Source organism: Brassica napus, chromosome C1, assembly GCF_020379485.1.
Source record: "Brassica napus cultivar Da-Ae chromosome C1, Da-Ae, whole genome shotgun sequence".
NCBI lineage: Eukaryota > Viridiplantae > Streptophyta > Magnoliopsida > Brassicales > Brassicaceae > Brassica > Brassica napus.
Genome location: NC_063444.1, coordinates 2,182,610 through 2,202,712, shown reverse-complemented (window position 1 = coordinate 2,202,712; position 20,103 = coordinate 2,182,610). Strand labels below are relative to the sequence as shown.

The window sequence follows — 20,103 nt, the reverse complement described above, 5'->3', positions numbered from 1 at the left end:
TTTTTAATTTTTTTCTTTTTAAATCCGAAAAAAGTAAAAAAAAAAAAAAAAAGTTAAAGAAATCCCATCTGGGTTGGTGGGATAAAGATGTTCTAACTTAAAATATTAGTATAGTTGTTTTCGACCATAAGACAAGTCGTTGGGTAACAGTGTACTGTGCACCTAATGAACAACGTCTTTTTTACTTTTTCCTTTCGAGCATAAAGACTATTATGTCTTAGATATTTACTTAAAATAGTAGCATGGTTATCTTTCCACCTAAAACACCTTTTTCGGTCGACCATAAAGAGCAAAATGGTGTAGTATTCTTTCTTTTTTTGTAGTCACTATTTTGGTCGAGCTTGTCTGGTAGGACATTTTTACTGCATGACTCGATATTATCAAGATACAAAACGACGATATCCAGGTAAGTACCACACACTGCCACGTTTACAGTTTTGTTGGATGTCTCAACCAACTTTTCCGGGGGGGGGAGGGGTAAAACCATGTTTTAAACGTGCGTGCGGCCATGCTTTATGCAAATACATTGTTATCAGCAGCTGTAGTCTACAGTGTAAGCGGGCCGCTTTTATTTGGAAACATGTAAATAAATTGTTGTCAGCAGTTTGCAAATTAAGTTAAACCCATGTCAGAAAATATAAAATTTACAAAATTGATTATGTTTAGTCTTCCCGTTCTTTATGGTTTGTTACTTTCTGTAGCTCTATTAATTTATTTGTTCTTCTCTCGTGTCTATAGTCTATACGTGCAATTTATTTACCGTGGGTATGAATGAATAGTTTCACCAAAAAGTAACACTAGTACATTTTTTCCTTAGTAACGTACAACTTAATTAAGAAAAAAGCGTAACAGATTCCAACTTCCAAATCCAAGAGCATCTGAACCGGACGTTGATAAATCTGATATTGAGTTGGAATATGCATTAGAATAAGTTAACAGAAAACGCGTCGACTGCGGTAAATGGCGCTTACTAGATCTGAGGGCACATGTCCACCACTCCTCTTATGGCTATCGTACATGACTGCTCTTTCATACCGCTATTCTACTATATCCCTTTTTCTCCAAAAGAAACTAAATAAATAATCGTGTTAATCATCTAATTAGTTAATGATATTTATAATGAGTCATGCAAAATATTAACGACGTGGTATAGTGGCATGTGAGATTTAAGTTGCTAAAAATCCGAATTCGAAAGTTACAAAAAAAAAAAAAAAAAAAAATCCGAATTCGAAAACATTAATTCTATTACATTTTATCGTGTGACCACATAGATATGAACTCATTATTTACAATTTATTTGAATGCCTGAAAAAATTCTACCAGTGGTCTAAGTTCTTTCCGTAAATATATGATAACCTCATGTTAAAAATATATATAAATTTTGATCTTTAATTGGGATAGTAGATCCAAATGTCGCAAGAGCCGACTTACAACAAAACATAGCTTTTATACCATCTCCAATTCAACCCTATTTTTATTTCTATATTTTCTTCTAAAATAGAGAAACTCTATTATAGAGGTGAAAATGCTCCAATGTATGCTTCTATAATAGAGTTTCTTTATTTATAGGAAAAATTATAGTGATATATATTTTCACCTCTAAATATATTGGTAAAAAGTAACTTTCTTCTATATTTTCTTCTAAAATAGAATAACTCTGTTATAGAGACATACTTTGGAGCATTTTCACCTCTATAATAGAGATTTTTATTTTAAAGAAAATTTTTGAGGTGTACATTGGACATGCTCTTAGTTACCTGATGTTATATGATTTGGAGATTCGTTGTCAAGTGGTTGTGGTGTTCAAATCAAGGGTACGCAATGACTCTGAGACTCTTGATAATCTATTCTAACGTACCGTGTCCAATTCGCTTCATACTATTCTAATATTTTTCTCTATTTATTCTACTCTTTTTTAATACTGTATGTGCGTTCATCGGAACCATTTTCTCGGAATGTTCAATCAGTAAGGTATTAACCAAAATGTATATTTGGGTTAAAATTAATTTGATCAAGCTATTTGATGTCATGTCATACACAAACACCATTGGAAGTGGATTGTGTTGTTAATGTTATGTATGAGTCAGTATGACATAAGTCTCAATTGTTGAACAATGACATAAAAGTTATCGTATTGGTAAGCCATTCAAACTAATATACCATGTAGTAAGAAATGATTGTGGTTTTCAGTAAAAAAAAGGCTTTATCTTTAGGGAAAGGTAATGTTTTTATAAATCCTATCGGCTATTCGGTCGGTTACAAAAACACACGCACTTAGTTACATAATAGATTACCACAAAAGCTTACTATACTGCATGAACTATTGGGGTGAACTAGCAAAGTAATTTTCGGTAGCTCAGTTAATCAAAAGAGAAACTATAAGAACAATATTAGAAACTAATAGGAAAAATTAATTAGGAAATACATTTTGCTTCATAATATATTCACAAAACAAACAAATACCATAGATTTTCTATCTTATATTAAGTAAAGAGTCTAAGGCCATGTGCACTGGTAGTTTTTCACTGAGAAAGTCAATAATAGAACAATTAAGAAAAAATACGAGAAATATGAGAAACGATCTTTTTTGAGATGATATTTAATTTAGAAAGGCTGTAATAACACATGAAAATAGAGAAACCAATTAAATTATTTTTAAGACTCGTATGGTTTCTTAGAATATTTCTAATGTACATTTATATTTTTTTTCTTTGAAAATAGAGAATTCTATTATAAATACTGTTTTTCTTGAGCGGGTCTTGTGGTCCAGTGGTAGTGGACGGGCCTTAAATGCAAAAACATTTCGGGTTCGAACCTCCTGCTGCAGAAATTAAGTCACATTGTTCTGTTCACTACGGCTGCGGATACGTCCGTATGAAAATCCGAGAGAGGACATGTCGTGGGCTGCACCTCCCACCCATGGATTAGGTCTGTGTCTTTAATAGACCTGAATTTAACCATTTTCTCTTCAAAAAAAATACTGTTTTTCTTTAATGCATGTCTTATAATATAATTTTCTATTTTAAAAGAAAATATAGATAAATGTTACTATTATCTCCATATTACGCATGAAAATATTATTTTTATATCTTACTTAAAAAATCTACTATAGGAACAAATATAAACAAGAACAAACTTGTATATAATAGAATCCCCTAGACTATATTTGCGAAGTGATTTTGCCACATGTACTTTCTACAATCAATTTCACAAAACAAATATGACATGACTACTGAAATTGATGACATATCTTATAGCTTAATATGACATGGACAATTGCATTTAATGTTAATTTATATTTCTGGTAAACTTTTTAAAATATGGTAATAACTCATATATTACATTTAATGTCAATTTATATTTTTGGAAAGTTTTTTAGAATATGGGAATAACTCATAAATCATCATTAAAATAAATATATTCAAATGTGGCATTATAAATTTCGAAATATAATTTAATTATATATTGTTAAATTATACAATTTTATTACTAAAATTTTCAAAAATGTATACAATTTTTTTTAGAAAATTATAAAAATTTAATCGTGAAATCATTATTTTCTTATATATCTACAAATTTTGTAAATATTGTTTAATTTTAATTTCTGGTAATTATGCAACTTTTACAAATTTATTTAATATATTTAATTAAAATAAATAGATAGAAAATCTATCTAAGATTATAATTTCAAATATATACATGCATATTCTTAAATATAATTTTTATGTTTAATTAAATCAAATTTATATTAAAATATTGATATGAAAAAAGGAAATTTACAATATTAACAAAATTTTATTTTAAAAAATAATTTATATTTATCTGTTAATAAATATTTTAACTGCACATGGTGTAGGAAGAGCTATATAATTTACAGAGATAGAATGAACATGGTTTTACTGCTGAATGCTAATAATGCCCTAACAGAGGTCCGAAAGGGCGAGGTCTTGGTTTGTGGCCCTGCTTTTAAATTGGTTGCTACCCATCTCTTCATCTAAATGCTTTAAACAATTAAACACGTTTATACATTTTATTACAAAAAAATTAATGCGAAAGTGAAAGGTTACCAAAGTTCCAGAAAGATTTATACACGTGAAAAATCTAGCATATCGCGATCAATGGTGTCTATCCCTCCCAATTAGAAATGGTCGGACTAGTCCTAGTCCCCTAGTCCATATGAGTAGAAGCAATCACAGAAAAAATAAATCTTATTTTAAAAATCTATAAGAAAATTATCATTCAAGAATCAAGAAGGTAACCATAAACTATTATTCGTTCGATTTTAAACAAAATAAGGTATTCATATACAGTGAAACCTCTATAAATTAATAATGTTGGAACTACACCAAAACTATAAATTTTTTTTATTAATTTATAGAAATATTAATTTATCGATATACTAATTGAACCCAAAACTCGATTTGAAACTATAAAATTATATTATTTTATAGATATTTTTAGTATATATTAATTTATAGAATATTAATTTAAAGAGGTTATACTGTATTATATATATATCTTCGTATTTAGTAGAATAATCTTAGAGCATCATAAACTGAGAAAAAATAATGTTACACAAATAGAAATCTTTATATATAAAGTTGGGTTTACTCTCTCCTTAGAGAGATACCTCAGCATCCACCTAGATAAGTCGTGCGTCGCGGAACTGATACGTGTTGCCTCTCTGAAAACACAGCGTTTCATTAATTGGCAATCCCGGCGAATTGGGCTAAATTCGTTTGACGTCTAACCTGAAGTATTTTGGACCAAGGTTACACCGATGCTAAATTTTAATATCTTGTACGGTACTATATACCAAGCTCCACAACTTTGTAGTGTCTTTGCAGCTCGAGTTGTATGTTTCTTCACCCTTTCTATTTACGTTCATGTGTTGTTAAGAGGGCAGTGACTAGGTGAAAGTTGTCTGATTTTAGTTGCTGCTAAAGTATTTTTGTTTTCTTCTCTTTTCTCCTTTAGGGTCAATTAATTTGAATCATATTGACAAAGCTGATTTGATCAGTACCTGCAACCGAGTGGAGATTTATGTACTGCCTTCATCTTAGTACTGCGGAGTCAAACAAGTAACTGAAAAGGTGTTTGTCTTTCCAATACTTTATCTCATGAACCATACACAATTTTATATGGGCATATAAAATGATTATTTTGCATGCATGTTAAAAAGTGTCTTTTAAACTTGCAACAGATTCTCGAACAAAAAGACATCTATTCACGGGGGCGTTTGTGGCTCTTCTTTTTGTTTCTAAAGCTGGGTGGTGTAGCCATGTAGGTTGATCCACTTTCATCATTGCAGCCACATCCTCTGTGTGGCTACCAGAAGCAGGTAGTTTTTCACGGCTACTCCAGAAGTTCAGCGTACGCTATGCAACGTTTGCGATTTTTATGTCTTCTAAAGCAACCATTCTTTCTCAGGTTTGTTGGACCATTGAAAAGAACTTGGGAATTCCATGGAAACTCTGTTCACCTATTTTGCTGACGAACCTTTGGCAACTGCTTTGGTAAATTCCTGAAGTTTGTTCGTTCCTGGAGTGAACGTATATCTTCAAGCCACAATAGAAGCTACAGCTCGCAAACAGTTTTTTTTTTATAGCGAGCTCTCTGTTTTGTAGATAGCACAGGTTCATCGATCTCTCTGTTTTGTAGATAAGTACATTCTCATCGACCTACTCTAGCTAATGGCCAGGATGTGTTTTTTTAATCTGATCTTAGTTTCGTTTTGAAGCCTTTCATATGATTGTTGAATTCTTTTACATCTCCTCTCTAATAATTTTTTCACAGGACTTGAAGAATGCAGTCTCCATCGTCGACAAGATTCCATTCAAGTCCTGTGCTGCAAATCAGTGGTCCATGTTTACAAAATACAAACAGTGGTATTTGAAAAACAAGTAATCTTTCTCTATTTTTATATCTTCTAGAACTTTTACCTCTTTCAAGAAAAGATGCAACATTAATTTATTTCTACACTAGAGGAATCTGCGCTTCGCGCTGGATTTGGTAATTTGTTAGTAATATTTGTTGGAGGTTTTATCTTAGATCATAGGGTTGTCTTCATGTTTGTGTCTGGCATTTTCTACGTATGGCCAGCTTGAAGTTGTGGTATTTTTAAAGGTTCGTTTTCTAGATTGAGTGCCTATGAGTTTGTTTTTATTGAATGTAGTAGTGTTAGTGGGATGTGTTTTTTTATGTCGTCTAAAGAAACAATTATAAACTAACAGATCTCTAAGAGTATGTGGAGATTGCGTTTGTTGGTTCGTTGTAGGCTGGATTCGTAGTTATGTATTCAGTGTATAATAGTTTTGTTTTATTTATTGTAAAAGTGAAACACATCTCAAAGAGTATGATTGAACATATTGTGCTTAAATTACGAAAACAATTTTTGTCATTTATTTGTAATAATAGCATGTATTATCAATATGTTGCGCGGTGACATGTTATTGTTGCTCTTGTGGCTCTATTTTTTTTTGTGTGTAAATACTGAGCTGTCAAGAATTTCTGATCCAAGATCTCTGATTAGTTGAGAGCATGAGTTGATAAACATAAATGTTAACGGGTTTTCAAGATGTTGCAATCTAACCCATAGAATTGTGCCTATTCTTTTATACTTAAGATGGAAGGAACCTGGACGAAATAAGAACATACTCAGTTTCATGAGATTAGTCATAATTTGGTAGTATACGAGTTATTAGGAAAAAAGTATCATAATAAATTTATAATTCTCGGACTTTATTATATATAGAAATAAAATCAGTCACATAGTAGTATACGAGTTAACTAAACATAAAATACAAAATAAATATGCAAAACATGTTATAAACACTTAAATGTATTGATCAGAAATATATAAATGATCTTTTGAAAATATGTCAAAATAAAGCTTGTCTTGGAATTTACACAACTAAATATTTTTTTTTAGATTTTAGAATAGTTAGTCTTTTAAGTAAAACATTAAAATATTACTGTGACATCATATTTTCATAATAAACAACTAAATTTTAAGAAACTATTAAAATATTAAAGAAAGTATTAGAAATATATCTATCTTCATCATCTTTATTGTTATTTGAGTATTTTTGGTTTCATAAAATATAAAAGTTAGCTAAACTAAACAAAAAAACATATAATTCTTATCTAGGCAACGACCTTAAACAAACATAAATATTTGAAATGAAATTTTATAACTATACATTTAAGTGTTTATTTATAATATAAGACAATAATTTTGCATTCCACTAATTTATACAATTCTTGAATAACATATTTAGCCTAACATAAACCATAACAAAATGTAATCATGTTGAGCCCAATCTATTTTATACAAATGACAATCATGATAACCACAATCTCATTTTATAGAACTAAAAATATAGCTAACCAACCAATTATATATTTATAATTATCACAAAAAATAACAACAAGAACACCACCTACACCTCATCCACCCGATATAATATCTTATACGCTGAAACCTATTAATGTAGATACAAACATCAAAATCAAACATAATTAATTTTAACCTATATAATCTCTCAACATCCTAACATTTTTAAAACTACTAAACATTATTATCTATCTATATATATAAAATAGAGTTTCCTCTCTCCTGGTGAAGCCACCTAGGATTTCAGGTCACAAATTCGATTCTTGTGAGCGTGACACTTGTGCGGCTTCTCCAAAACGCAGAGCTTCATTTATTCTGAATGGATTATTTGGGCTTCTATAGTTTATAGTTGGGTTTCGTCTTTTTGTGTGGGCTTATAACTAAACAACCCAGCTGATTGTCTTTTACCTTTTCTTCACGAACGGCGAAACCAGGGTTCATCGTGTTATTCATCTGTTACTAGCTAAAGCTACAATGGTGTCCATTTGGGGATCCTTCAGAAACTTTCTTATTCGCGAGGTGAAAATTAGGGTTAGCCGTTATCTTCACAATGAACGAGCTTGAGCAACAATGGTGATCTAATCGAGTCAGACGCATCGTCGTTTCGTATTTGGTCTTTAACCCCCAGACGTTACGACTCTCTTCTTTCATCAGCTTTAAGAGATGTCTTAACTCCATCGACGCAATCAAGCACGACGTCTCATTCAATCATACTCATTCAACTCCAAGACCGTTTTCTGTACTTATAAAAAAGGTAAGCCTTGTACCCTTGAATATCATCCTTACATTTTGTGATTCTCCAGAAAACAAAGAAAGTCTCCAATTATATAGCTAAATCACATGTTCTTCTTGGTGATTTGATCTGGTCATTGCTATTCCATCGTCCAGGTGTTGATGCTCCAATTCTGGGAGGCCGGAAAAGCACAACGCTGTGACGAGTTAATGGGAGTTGATATGCTCCTCTTCGATGTGAAGGTTTGAACGTTTTTTATCTCATGCTCATAGTTTTATTTTTATTTTCCGGCAACCACCTTCATAAGAATTAAACTTTTATATATATTTAATCTTTATTGAACCTATTTTTGTTTTTTCATAACGTTTTTTTTATACAGATCACATTCCTTACAGTCAACCCTCATGCCAGCCACCGTGAACGTTCACCGGCTAGCCAATTTCAAGGATCGTCTCCAGGCTGCGGATTTGATATCACTCGGTGCAACCAGAACTTCAGGCTTTCAGACTCACTTATGACAATACTGTTCAGTGATTCAACCAATCTAGATGTGCTAACCGAACCATATTCACCCATTCCTGTAAAACGTTTCAGGTTCTGTGATTAGCCAACACCAACACCTCTTCCATGTACAACTTCTTAAAGACTGTTTATGACAGACTTACTATTGAAATAGATAATAAATTAAGATGTTCTTAATCTTTTAGGAACGTTATTGGTGAACTCACTGCTGTGAAAAGTACAGTGAGTGACATTTCGTCTAGCGAGTTATGGGACTATTAAGATCGACAGGTAACTCTCTTCCACATATGAATCTATTCAATACTTTCATAAATTATCTTACTTTTCTTTTGAATATACATTGGCCGTTTTATGTTCTATCTTCCTTTTCATAGTAATATCTCTCACTTTGAGTCTGATTGACTCACAAGATGTCTCTTTTCACAAGAAACTTGAAGGATTCCTGGGAGATCCAAAGGTTGTTTTTTTTTTTTTTTTTTTTTTTGGTCAATCAAGGGTTGTTGTTACAAGTAGTATAAACCCAAAGATGGTAGGAAGTATATTTCTGTCTGGAATTAAATACACATAATGCATAGGATCAGTTATACTAATTTTAAACTTTAGTGCTTACATGTGAGGAGGCCTAATATTCTTTTAACACAGATTGAATATTTTTCTGCAGGACTTTTGTTCTTGAATGCCACCTCGGGAACACATTTATTTTCCGACAAGGCAACTGATGCAGGGGAAATTCAATTTTAGGAGTAAGTGTTTGATGATTCATAAATTATTACATCCATAACAAACTCTCACGGAATGCTCTGTAACAGTACATGCTGGTTTCCAAAGCCATTGGGATCACCCATGTTCCATCATTGCTGAGAGGTTGAGCCTCTTACTATAGCTTAGCTCAATGAGTTCGTCATCATTTCCGAGCTTCAGGTTGTACAGTCAGTTTTTACTGTTTAAAATTTATTTTCTGTATGTGGTTCTGAAAGGTTCAAAATATAAGATTGAATTTGTCTGCACTGGAATGGTGACTGATATCAAACTGGAGAAAAGCTGGTGTTACGTCTCTTGCCCAAGGTGCACAAAGAAGCTCCAACGAACGGTGTCATCCTTGCGTGACCTGCAGTAACACCACGCATCAAACCATTGCAGGAACATCTCTAAGTGGTCGCCATCAAGAAACCTTAGGCATCAAAGTCTTCAAAGGTGGTCAAGAAGCCACGTAAGGAATAAGTGAAGATGAGGGTTGTGATGCGGATGGAGTACTTGCTGTTTCAATAATGATTGTGTGTTAACGTGAGTTTTCTTTTAAACTATGTCCTCTTATGGAGTTTGGTATGTTTTAAAAAAAAATCTAAAACTATAATAAAAATGCTTTTTTGGACTTTATCATCATTTATACGACTTATTATATTTAACCGTTTATGTTTACCTCCTTAACACATATTATCTTACTCCTTTTTTGAAACAGGTTTTAAAACACTCACATCTTGTCTTTACTCAAATTAAAAGTTTTCCAGCTGAATTATAATAACAGTTAGACTTGATGCGAATGTCATGACTACATACATGTAGACTACGGTTATGATAAGATATAAGCGTTTGCAAATTTAACCTTTCTCAATCAACAGATGTACATATGTGTACGACTACAACTATATAGTTTGTTATTCTTTCATAGTGGTCTCGACCAAATACTATTCGTTCTCTAAGTATACACGAGCTACTTCTTTTGTCCCCAAACGAATGTTCGAACCTCCTATGTGTTAAATATAGTATTAGAGCTTCGTCCATTAAGGATCAAATAGAAACCCAGTAACGATTACAGTGGATCGATAGTCCCAGTACATAATCCAATAGCCTCCATAGATTTTTTCCTTTTAAAATATTCCAACACAATAATATGCATAGTTTATTAATTACAATGGTTGTCATTGTATGAGGAAAAAATATTTGATTACTACGTATTGGCATCAATAGTTAATTAACATGAATACCCAACAACATCCAAAATAATAATAACCTAATCACACTAAAATTCAACACAACGTCGATCACACATGACTTCCGGCCCTTGCGTAGCTCTCAAGTTTGTGACACTTGACTACTTCTTGCGGTTATTTAGGGTAAAATATCAAATAATTAGGATGATTTAGATAAAAATTTAGATATTTAAGATTACTTTAGGAATTTCGGAAAATACTATCCGTATACTTTTGGATACTTTCGGATAGTTTGGATGCTTTATAATAATTTAGTTATCTTCAGATATTTTTGGATAAATTTAATAGATTTTAAATTAAAAATATATATTTAGTTATGTTATATGTATATAATAATTAATATTATTTATATATTGGGGTATCCGTTCGGTTCTCGGTTTGGTTCCGGTTCGGTTCGGTTATTTCGGATATAGAAATATAGGAACCGTTCGGGTTTCGGCACTGTTCTGGTTTTGGATATTTCGGTTCGGTTATTCGGTTCCAGTTTTTTTGCCCAGACCTAACTAAAACGATTAACTATCTCATTAAAACCAATCCATTACAGACATAGCAGTCCATGTTTTTCACTTACCCTATTGCTTCCCTATATTTTTAATCAACATCTATAAAACTCATATGACATTTTAACATAAAAACAATAAGATAGAAGAGTGGATTCACGGAGTTCTCGATTTTTTTTATTCCTCGGTTTGAAAATATATCGTCTGATTGATTACATTGGTTGTTATGTTTCCGGTCTGGTTTTCCAGACAAGCTCAAGTTTAAGTAATACATAGCTGTTTGATGAAAAAGAAAGAATGAATATACTCTAAGATATGGTTAAGAAAACAACCAAAAGCAGAGCTAAATCTGGTAAGGGCGAGCCGAGCAATAGAAACCACAGTCGTCGTGCCATAAACGCTGACTCAGACTATGATCTCGACGTGGATGAAAACAAAATGTCAGGTACCAACAGCTTCTCGACGAATGCAATATTTTTAAAGAAAACAACAAAAACACCGGTTATTTATGAACTCTAGCAAAATTGTTCCACATAATACCAAATATTTTTTTTAAAAAAAATTCAATTAGCTAATCATATGAACCAAAGACAGTAATTGATATCTTACGAAGTAAAAAATTACATCACATGGCACACATAGCTCTGGATCGTATTATAAGACATCGTATTAATACTAAGCAACAAAACACTAATATCATATGCATAAACAACTGTATTTTTTATTGGTCAAACCATAAACAATTGTATATTTAAAATCACAAATTCTGCAAAATAAAATACAAATGTTCATAGCACAAATATAAGACATCCCACGCGTAGCGCGGACCGACCCTAGTATCTATATTACTATAAAGTAAGGTTTTCTCTCTCCTGGGTGCGCCACGTCATCGTCCACTTAGATAAGTCGTTCTCTCTCTCTCCAGGACGCGCCACCTCAGCATCCACCTAGGAAAGTCAAGTTCTCTCGCGCTGACACGTGTCCCGTCCGCACAAACCGCTGCAGTTTCATTCATTCTCACTTCTGTTGGGAAAGCTTTGTTTCATCTTCGATACGCCGTCTGTGCGAAAACTTAGAAACCCTAAGTTACGCTTCGATTCAGCTTCCCGACTCGAACAAATCTGAAACAATTACGAGAGTTACACCGGAACGAAGCGTCGCTTGAAAGCATTCATTATCTATTCTTGAATGCATCCCCTTTACTTCTTATCCCAGAATTTTTGACTATAAAAAGGTATGCTTTATCCCTGTGTAGTTCCTCAATTCAAGCTTCTGAATCATAAGCTTTCTAAAAATTCTATTGACGAAAATGGCTAACTCCTTGGTTAGTGGATTGATTATCTGACTGACTTTGATTCAAAGTTCCGTTCTATTTAGAAGATTAGGGTCTCTTAGTTTATCAATAAACTTAATGTGAAATGTATAAGCGTTATTTGTATATGGAGAAGGCTTATATAGTTTAGTTGTTTTGTAGGCTGAGCTACGTACGAATGTGTTTTTAGGCAATTGAAGAATAAAGATGAGGATGGAGTGTCTGAGAACAATGAAGGTCTGCCTCGGGCTTTGTTGGGAAGCTGCAATGATCGTGCAAGGCATATTCACGCTTCTTCTACAGGTCTTTCCCCAAATTTCAAGCTTTTATCTCTCTCACACTTCATTTTTTTTATCATTCATATGTTTTTTGTTTATAAGAAAAAGGGAATGTAGGACTGTGTTAAAGTTGATTTTGTTTTGTAAGAATTAGATTGTTTCTTCCGAAGTATTTGTAAATGGAGGAATGAAACTTGCGGTCGAGGAGTCTGACATGACTGCATAGCTTCTCATGACGCATTTACTCAAATTTGATGGCATCAAGAAGTACAGAAGGGGAATCAGGAGTACAAAGAAAGCAGAGTTTAGTTTCTCATCTCTTGCATTCTTCTTTTGTCTGCATCATAGACTATATTTACACTATAAGAATGTCACTAATAGTGTTGAACAACATGAATCACGTACTTATGACTAATGAGCTATGAGGCTTTTGGATGAGTTGCAGTGATCTGAATTTTGACTATAGTAAGTATATCTTGGGATTCCTTTTATAGTTTTTGTTCAAATAATTGTTTATTGTAGAGCCTTTGATTATGATACATTCGGATTTGAGACATTCATGTCTAACAGAACAAACCTCCCGAGTGAGACAGAAAAGAAAACGTTACGAGAAAGAGAAAACGGTAATGGAGGCATCTAAATTACTATGGGTTGCAGCACATTGGTGATAGGGAGGAATCACGAGAAGGAGAAGATGAAGCAAGAGATAGAGAGAAAAGAAGAGGAAATAAAGAATCTTGGAGAGAAAGTTAGAGAAGATGAAAAGGAGAAGGAGAGGAACTCCTTCTGCAGAAGCCATTGGAAGGTCCAGTGTCTCTTTTCAGTTTTCACAGCTGCATTGTTACTTTTCTTGGCTAAAATGCGTGCCCTCAATGTGACAGGTTGGGAATAGTAAAGCTCGAAGGTACTTGAGGAACATGAAGAAGAAGAAGCCTATTCCTTTCTCACATAAGTTTCCACGTGCTGAACCTCTTTCTCTTCACCTACCAGAAATGTTGTCTTCTAAACCCAATGACCTCCTTACAGCGGAAAGGTATGTCACACATTTCATTTATTAAATTCGTTATGATGTAAGTGGGTTGTGTTTGAAAGCTATATATATATATATATATATATATGAGAAATGCAGAAAGACTGAAAACTCTATGTATGCTGCTTACTAAGGTTTTTAATGGTTTGGAGTGAAAGATTACCTACAGTTCTTCGAAGGTACAATGTCTTTTTCTGATTAACACTATGATTTATCTACATAACCAATTGATGTTATACATTTCCTGTGGGTCTCTTTATGTATTCAACCGGTCTTATGAGTTGCTTCAGGGGATCATAGAGCTGGGCTGAGAAGAGAGGAAACAATATCTAGCGAGAATGTTGGAGGCTCACACAAGCCAGATATTTGCAAGGATTACAAAGATACTGGATACTGCGGATTAGACTCACATGACCATGGGTGTTACAAAGTGGGATGAACATAGAGAAAGAGTGGGAAGATAAATACAGCTATAGGAGTTTAAGATCAGAATTATGACGGTACTGACATCAACAGCAACGTGGACAAAGATACATTGCCCTTTGTCTGCTTCATATGCAGAGACCTTTCGTGGATCCAGTTGTCACCAATGGAAGCATTACTTATGTGTTCTCTTTATGGTTTAGTTGAGAGAGCCCTCTGCTGTCTGCTCAACGTTTTCTGGATAGAGCATATTTAGCTTAATATTAAGTGTTTTCAAAACAAAAAAGCTAACATACACTCATTATGATTGTGCAGAACAAACGATTTATATATAAAAATAAAAAGCATATGTTCCCTCAAATTTTCAAGACTCAGGGAAAGAAAAGCACAAAACTAAGTAATTCTTTTAATTATCGGTGTTTTATATATGTTTACTTATTTATAGATAATTTTTTTTTTCTCATAATACCTTTTTAATATTTCGCGTCTTCTGAATCATACAGATTATGAAAACAGCAATAAAAACATATATTTATTAAAAACTTATAAGATAACCCAAAAAAAGTAAAAAATAACAAATATAATCCATTCACAATATTTTCCACATTTCATCAAATCAACCAAACTAAAAAAAATTAATCTGATAGGCTTTTCTCTTTTAATCACTAAACTCAAATTAAATGAAGTTAACAAAATATTGATACAAAATCACAACTAAATTAATGGAGAATCACAAATTAATATATAACAAATATAAAATAAAATAAGAAACATAAGAAAATATATAAAAATAAAATGTAATAGATTTTTAAAAGTTAGTGTCACAAATTCCAAAACAATTCTTGAACATCAATCTAAAACTGATTAAAAACATAAATTTAATATTGATATGAAAACCAAAAGTATATAATTCACTGTGTGAACTTAAGAGATAATATAAAATAATTTAGCAAAAATTCATAAAATATATATTAAAAATATAACAGAGGAAAGATAAAAACAAAACATTTCTCTATTTAGACAATTTCAACAATCATATTAAGAATTACTTTACCGCACCAAAACAGAAACAAAGAAAAACAATAACAACATTATGATTTATGAAGAATATATTTACATATTTTTCAAAATATATAATTATTAAAAATAAATATTTTAAAAGTAATTATTTTTACGCGAAGCGCGGACCGACTAATATAAATCACACGGTAATCAGACGACTTATATTTACATATTTTTCAAAATAAATATAATTATTAAAAATAAATATTTTAAAAGTAAATTTTTTACGCAAAGCGCGGACCGACTGATATAGATCACACGGTAATCACATCTATATATTTAAAAGATGCATTCTCTCATTTTTCATGTTGCCACATCATTAAATATGGTTACCAAAAGCTGCTCCGTGTTTCTCTCACATTCAAATACTCTGTTTTCATTTTGATTTTAAATAGGCTTTCACAGAAGTGAAAACTTTCGCCTCAGAGATATTACAAGTTTCACTGATTCAATGAATGCAACCACAATCACTCATTCAATAATCCTTATCCCTCATCAAATCGGTAGAACTCCGCCTATAAAAAGTAAGGCCTCATCCCTTGAGAATCATCCTTACAATTCCAATAGTATAATGGTTAACTCCTTTGTTCTACGGCCGGACATTGTTGCTGCTGCTCCCATTTTTAAATTGATTTGCTATTCCAATTAGCTCCGACTTGGTCCACAAACATGAGAATCAGCTTTAAATAGCTGCACGAATGTTGGTGATGGCCTCGAGCTCCACTACTTCGATTTTCGTTTTTATTCAAACAAAATTCTCAAGCTTCAAACAAAATTCTCAAGGTTCAAAATTCTTCTTTCACTCCAAGAGAAAAGCTGAGGATTCCACGACCTTATGTTTTCCCTTTCGACGGTGCCAAATATCGAATATATAGGCATGATATGTTCCGATTTTTTTCCACCCCTATATCGGCAAAAGTTACTATGATACACATGTTTCTTACTCACGAAATTGCAGGACATATGGCATAACGACCTTGGAAGGTCTGTATAAGACGTTGGAAGGTCTGTATAAGACGGAGTTAATAGATACAAGGTATTGTGCTCTTGATTTAGAGTCTTTTTTCTCGCTTTGTTAATTTTTAAAAAATATGATTGGCCAATTTCATTTCTCAGATCATATGCAGCGACTGAAATCATATGCTTAAGAGTTAAAGACCAAGCAATAAATGGTCCGGAGATGCTCATATTTGTTCCTAATAAATAATAAAACTTATTTTACCAAAACCGAATATCACCCAACAATAAACTTAAGAAATGAGACCGATGAACACTAGGAACACATTCCCAACCCCGATAAACACTAGGAACAACATTCCCAACCCATGAACACCATTTTCAACTCAATTGGATGGCTAATGTTTTGATTGCCATTTTCTCACCAAAGTTGAAATTTTCTTTTTGAAAAATTATGCATTGACCTTACGGCTAGTGAGAGCCTCAAAAAGTATCATATACATTAGTTGTTAGATACAAATTATTAAACTGAAAATGACATAACAACTCAGTCACGATGATGCCATAGAAGCAAAAATTCAAAACAAAATTTACTTACAAACAAACTAACCAATCACTTAAACTAATAAAATAATATATCTCATACACATATCTTGCAAATGTAAACTTAAAATACAAATGGTAAAATTATATAAAAAATAATAATCTAGATTACAAATAAAATATATTCCGTCCGGTCCTAGTTATTAATAAGACGATGTACTACACTATTGGTGAAGCTATTTTTATAGGACAGATAGAAGAAAAATTCTAATGAGAGCTTCTCATCAATAGAAACCTCATCAAAACATGTGTTAAGGGTGATGCTTACAAAATAACTGTATCTTTTCAAATCAAAACAAATAAGTGTATTTAAACTTTCTCAGGACAATACAAGAATACAGAAACATACCAAGCTCCTCAGAGCTCTTTATTACAGAACCGAACAATAAGAGAACCCCCTACAACCCGAAAGCAAACCACCGAAAGCGAAAAGGGGATGACGAATAGGTGAGTTTGCTTCCGAAACAAAGTTCCAAGAATCCAATTAATCTGTTTGGTTCCCGATGATGAATACTAAAAGAACGAAAGAACAAAAAAAGGCACACAGAACGAAAAGGAAGTACATTCTCTCATCCTGAGAACGATGGCAAATCATTCTCATTCTGCTCTAGACTGGCCAGCTCTAGAGGAGAGGATGATTCCAACAATAAGCCCGTAAAGAGCAAGGGCTTCTGCGAAAATAAGGATAAGAATCATCCCAACAAAGAGCTTAGGCTGCTGAGCATTTGCCCTGTACGAAAAAAATCCAAATGCACAAAGTCAATCACCAACCGTTACACATACATATTCATTTGTTAAGAGGAGGGAATAACAAACCTGACACCGGCATCACCGACGATCCCAATGGCCATACCAGCGGAGAGACCAGCAAGACCACAAGCAAGACCGGAGGAGAGGTGAGCGTAACCATCGAAGAGGTAGTAAGACTTAGCCTTGGGGTTAATACCAGTACTGATGATAACAGCAATAATCAAACCGTAAATACCCAACACACCAGCCATAACAACGGGTACAATGGACTTCATCACCAGCTCTGGCCTCATGACTCCCATGGAAGCCACACCAACACCACTCTTCGCCGTTCCATAAGCAGCTCCCATACCTATCCAACGAAATTTCAACAGATTCAAATCAAATCCTTATTAGATCTCTCCAGATCGAATTACCTTAGCTTCATATGCACAACCAAATCGAATTGAATCTCATATCAGGTCAAATCCAAACCATATCTTATATAATCGTAGATTCAATTGATTGAACCTCGTCAATGAATCCTATAAGCGATCAGTGTAGTTTACGAGGCGATTCTCAAGCAATTATGCAAATCTCCAGGATGAAGGTCACGAACAAGGATGCAGATAAAATGGAAACGAAGCAAAACAAAATGATGCGAAGAGAGAAGAAAGAGGAAATTACAGGAGAAGACGAGTGCGGCGGCGGCGCCGAGGAAGCCGAAGAAAGGAGCTGTTTCATCGCCGCTGAAGGTAGACATGTTGAAGCTTTTTGTGTGTAGATTTGGATCTGAAATCTGAGGAACGAGTCGATGATTGATATCTGGCGAGAGAGAGATGGAGCAGCGTGGATATCGCTGCGTTTTTTCTTATTTTATTTATTTAGTTTTTTTTTTGTTTCTTTCAGATGAGTGGAAGGGAGCAACGTAGCTTGTTCTTTTAAACAACAGAGACGACCACATCCTTGGGCCTGGGCCTAGTTGTGAAGCCCACGTTCAATATGTTAACAACTCGCATCAAAGCTAAACAAGTGTCCAATCCGGTTTTGTTTGGTATTTCAATTTCAAAAGAAAATGAATTTCAAATCGGTTAACTTCTTCTACTATCAGAACAACAAAGAGGAGGGCTAATGAGTTATATGACCCACATTGGTACACTGATTCATCCAAATATCCGAAATAAAACATTTCTTCGGAGAGAGTTGAGTCCATCCAGGTAGCAAAGAAGCTGATCCATACTAGGAAGGAGCCATGTGAGCTATGTATATCGGTATTCGTCTTCTCTAGTTCTCAATTCCGAGTCATCAACATATTCCTTATAGTAAACTTCACACAAAACATGTGAAAAGATTACCCGCAGAGTCAGATGGTGCACCAATGTCAATGATCTCTCTTAGATGATTTGAAAATATGATGAGGGGAAATTCTTAGTAATATGCACTTGTGCTTGGTAGCTAAAACTGTTTGCGACCGTTTACTTTACATAGATGATGTCTTCGTCGGGGTCATCCACTCCCCAATCTTGATCATCCTCTGGCGAATCAGACGTTTCTGGCTCCCCTTCGCTTCCCTTTTCAGCTTTTATTTTGTCTAGTATCGCGATTACCTGAAACAATCTCCAAATTTCAGTTTTTTATAAACGCAGAATCAGGCAAAACATGAGACAGCTACTTGACTGAATAGCAAAAACTAGCAATATCCGGTTCTAGTTTTTCAAAGAAGACATCCAAAGTATAATCAACTACGTGATGACTATATGTTCTATAAATGAGATCAATCTGGAGATTATGTATAACTCTCGTAAAATGCAGGAAACATAGTTAGTTTCAGTGATATATATATATGAGAAGGCTTACCCTGCTTCCTCTTTCCATGGACTCATCCTCAATAAACCTGACCTCAGGCGTCAATCTCAACTTCATTCGCTTCCCAAGCTCACTCCTAACGTATTTAGCTTTCGATTTCAACCCCGCAATCGCAACGTCTTTCCCTCTATCATCCCCAAACACCGATACATATACTTTCACAATCTACAAACCCCCCAAACAAACCATTTCCAGCTTGTAACATATCTCTTTAAGTAAAATCTCTAATCAGGAGTGGAGAATTAAGTTTTCTTTACCTGCAAATCATTGGAGACCTCAACATCACTGATGGTGGTGAGAGAAGAGAGGTAGCGGTCGGCTCCAAGTGCAGCTTCGGGCAACACGGCGTGTTGCAATACAGTGTCTGTGAGAAGCATGTCGGAGAGCTCCCTCATTATCTGCTTAGCCACCATCTTCACTCTTCTCGGGTTCGCCATACACTTCACGCTCCTCTGGCGCACGGAGAGGTCCGTACGGAGGTTAGCCGGAGCCGTTGATTGCGGGAAGTGGAACGTCTGCGTCTTGGAACGGACGGTGGAGATTGAAGGATTGAGAGGGAAGAATAAGTGGGACTGGTGGGCGTGGAACACGTTAGCCATCGCCACAGTGGATCCTTAACCTCTTAACTCCTCTGTTCAGTGTTTATCGGTCGGAGAAGGAAGTAGTAACGAGACAAACAATATCCACTGTAAATGTTTCTG

General features: G+C 33.9%; 3 protein-coding genes and 1 long non-coding RNA gene across 13 annotated transcripts; 2 read left to right on the top strand and 2 right to left on the bottom strand.

Moving 5' to 3' along the window:
• The first annotated feature begins 7,801 nt into the window (after window positions 1-7,801).
• Window positions 7,802-10,028, top strand: LOC106347165. 3 transcript variants are annotated; one of them, XR_007318261.1, is made up of 7 exons: window positions 7,802-8,150; window positions 8,285-8,371; window positions 8,509-8,758; window positions 8,837-9,108; window positions 9,313-9,394; window positions 9,461-9,572; window positions 9,643-10,028. It is a non-coding gene; the product is annotated as an uncharacterized LOC106347165 (long non-coding RNA). The 3 variants fall into 3 exon arrangements; XR_007318260.1 differs by having other exon boundaries at window positions 8,509-8,723; window positions 9,461-10,028; XR_007318259.1 differs by having other exon boundaries at window positions 7,803-8,150; window positions 9,461-10,028.
• Window positions 10,029-12,149: 2,121 nt separating this feature from the next.
• On the top strand, window positions 12,150-14,546 carry LOC125580544 (mitogen-activated protein kinase 8-like). Of its 7 annotated transcripts, none has more exons than XM_048745140.1 (7): window positions 12,160-12,376; window positions 12,617-12,757; window positions 12,887-13,197; window positions 13,303-13,537; window positions 13,614-13,765; window positions 13,897-13,941; window positions 14,053-14,546. In XM_048745140.1, exons 4-7 carry the CDS (start codon window positions 13,379-13,381, stop codon window positions 14,060-14,062), a joined length of 366 nt encoding a protein of 121 aa, XP_048601097.1. In that variant the 5' UTR covers window positions 12,160-12,376; window positions 12,617-12,757; window positions 12,887-13,197; window positions 13,303-13,378; the 3' UTR covers window positions 14,063-14,546. The 7 variants fall into 7 exon arrangements, 6 of the variants coding, with proteins under 6 accessions (XP_048601097.1, XP_048601102.1, XP_048601098.1 ...); XM_048745145.1 differs by having other exon boundaries at window positions 12,881-13,035; XM_048745141.1 differs by having other exon boundaries at window positions 12,881-13,197.
• A 2,525-nt stretch (window positions 14,547-17,071) lies between these two features.
• LOC106375297 (V-type proton ATPase subunit c1) lies at window positions 17,072-18,480 on the bottom strand. Its single transcript, XM_013815166.3, has 3 exons — window positions 18,224-18,480; window positions 17,624-17,909; window positions 17,072-17,537 (listed from the first exon to the last, which is right to left on the bottom strand). Exons 1-3 carry the CDS (start codon window positions 18,297-18,299, stop codon window positions 17,405-17,407), a joined length of 495 nt encoding a protein of 164 aa, XP_013670620.1. The 5' UTR covers window positions 18,300-18,480; the 3' UTR covers window positions 17,072-17,404.
• A 132-nt stretch (window positions 18,481-18,612) lies between these two features.
• Window positions 18,613-20,086, bottom strand: LOC106375296 (probable ribosome-binding factor A, chloroplastic). Of its 2 annotated transcripts, XR_007318256.1 has the most exons (4): window positions 19,660-20,086; window positions 19,394-19,567; window positions 18,953-19,143; window positions 18,613-18,864 (listed from the first exon to the last, which is right to left on the bottom strand). XR_007318256.1 is itself a non-coding variant. In XM_013815164.3 (3 exons), exons 1-3 carry the CDS (start codon window positions 19,999-20,001, stop codon window positions 19,012-19,014), a joined length of 648 nt encoding a protein of 215 aa, XP_013670618.2. In that variant the 5' UTR covers window positions 20,002-20,085; the 3' UTR covers window positions 18,613-19,011. The 2 variants fall into 2 exon arrangements, 1 of the variants encoding a protein (XP_013670618.2); XM_013815164.3 differs by having other exon boundaries at window positions 18,613-19,143; window positions 19,660-20,085.
• Between the last annotated feature and the right edge of the window lie 17 nt (window positions 20,087-20,103).

Bases quoted from the DNA above. Each gene is read 5' to 3' on its own strand.
- LOC125580544 (XM_048745140.1), top strand. From the start codon at position 13,379: ATGGGTTGCAGCACATTGGTGATAGGGAGGAATCACGAGAAGGAGAAG. The intron at 13,538-13,613 runs GTCCAGTGTCTC...TCAATGTGACAG, and splicing joins TCTGCAGAAGCCATTGGAAG to GTTGGGAATAGTAAAGCTCG. The intron at 13,766-13,896 runs GTATGTCACACA...CTGCTTACTAAG, and splicing joins GACCTCCTTACAGCGGAAAG to GTTTTTAATGGTTTGGAGTG.
- LOC106375297 (XM_013815166.3), bottom strand. From the start codon at position 18,299: ATGTCTACCTTCAGCGGCGATGAAACAGCTCCTTTCTTCGGCTTCCTC. The intron at 17,910-18,223 runs GTAATTTCCTCT...TTCGTTGGATAG, and splicing joins CGCCGCACTCGTCTTCTCCT to GTATGGGAGCTGCTTATGGA. The intron at 17,538-17,623 runs GTTTGTTATTCC...TTTTTCGTACAG, and splicing joins GTCGGTGATGCCGGTGTCAG to GGCAAATGCTCAGCAGCCTA.
- LOC106375296 (XM_013815164.3), bottom strand. From the start codon at position 20,001: ATGGCTAACGTGTTCCACGCCCACCAGTCCCACTTATTCTTCCCTCTC. The intron at 19,568-19,659 runs GTAAAGAAAACT...GGGGGTTTGTAG, and splicing joins AGGTCTCCAATGATTTGCAG to ATTGTGAAAGTATATGTATC. The intron at 19,144-19,393 runs GTAAGCCTTCTC...AGATTGTTTCAG, and splicing joins CCATGGAAAGAGGAAGCAGG to GTAATCGCGATACTAGACAA.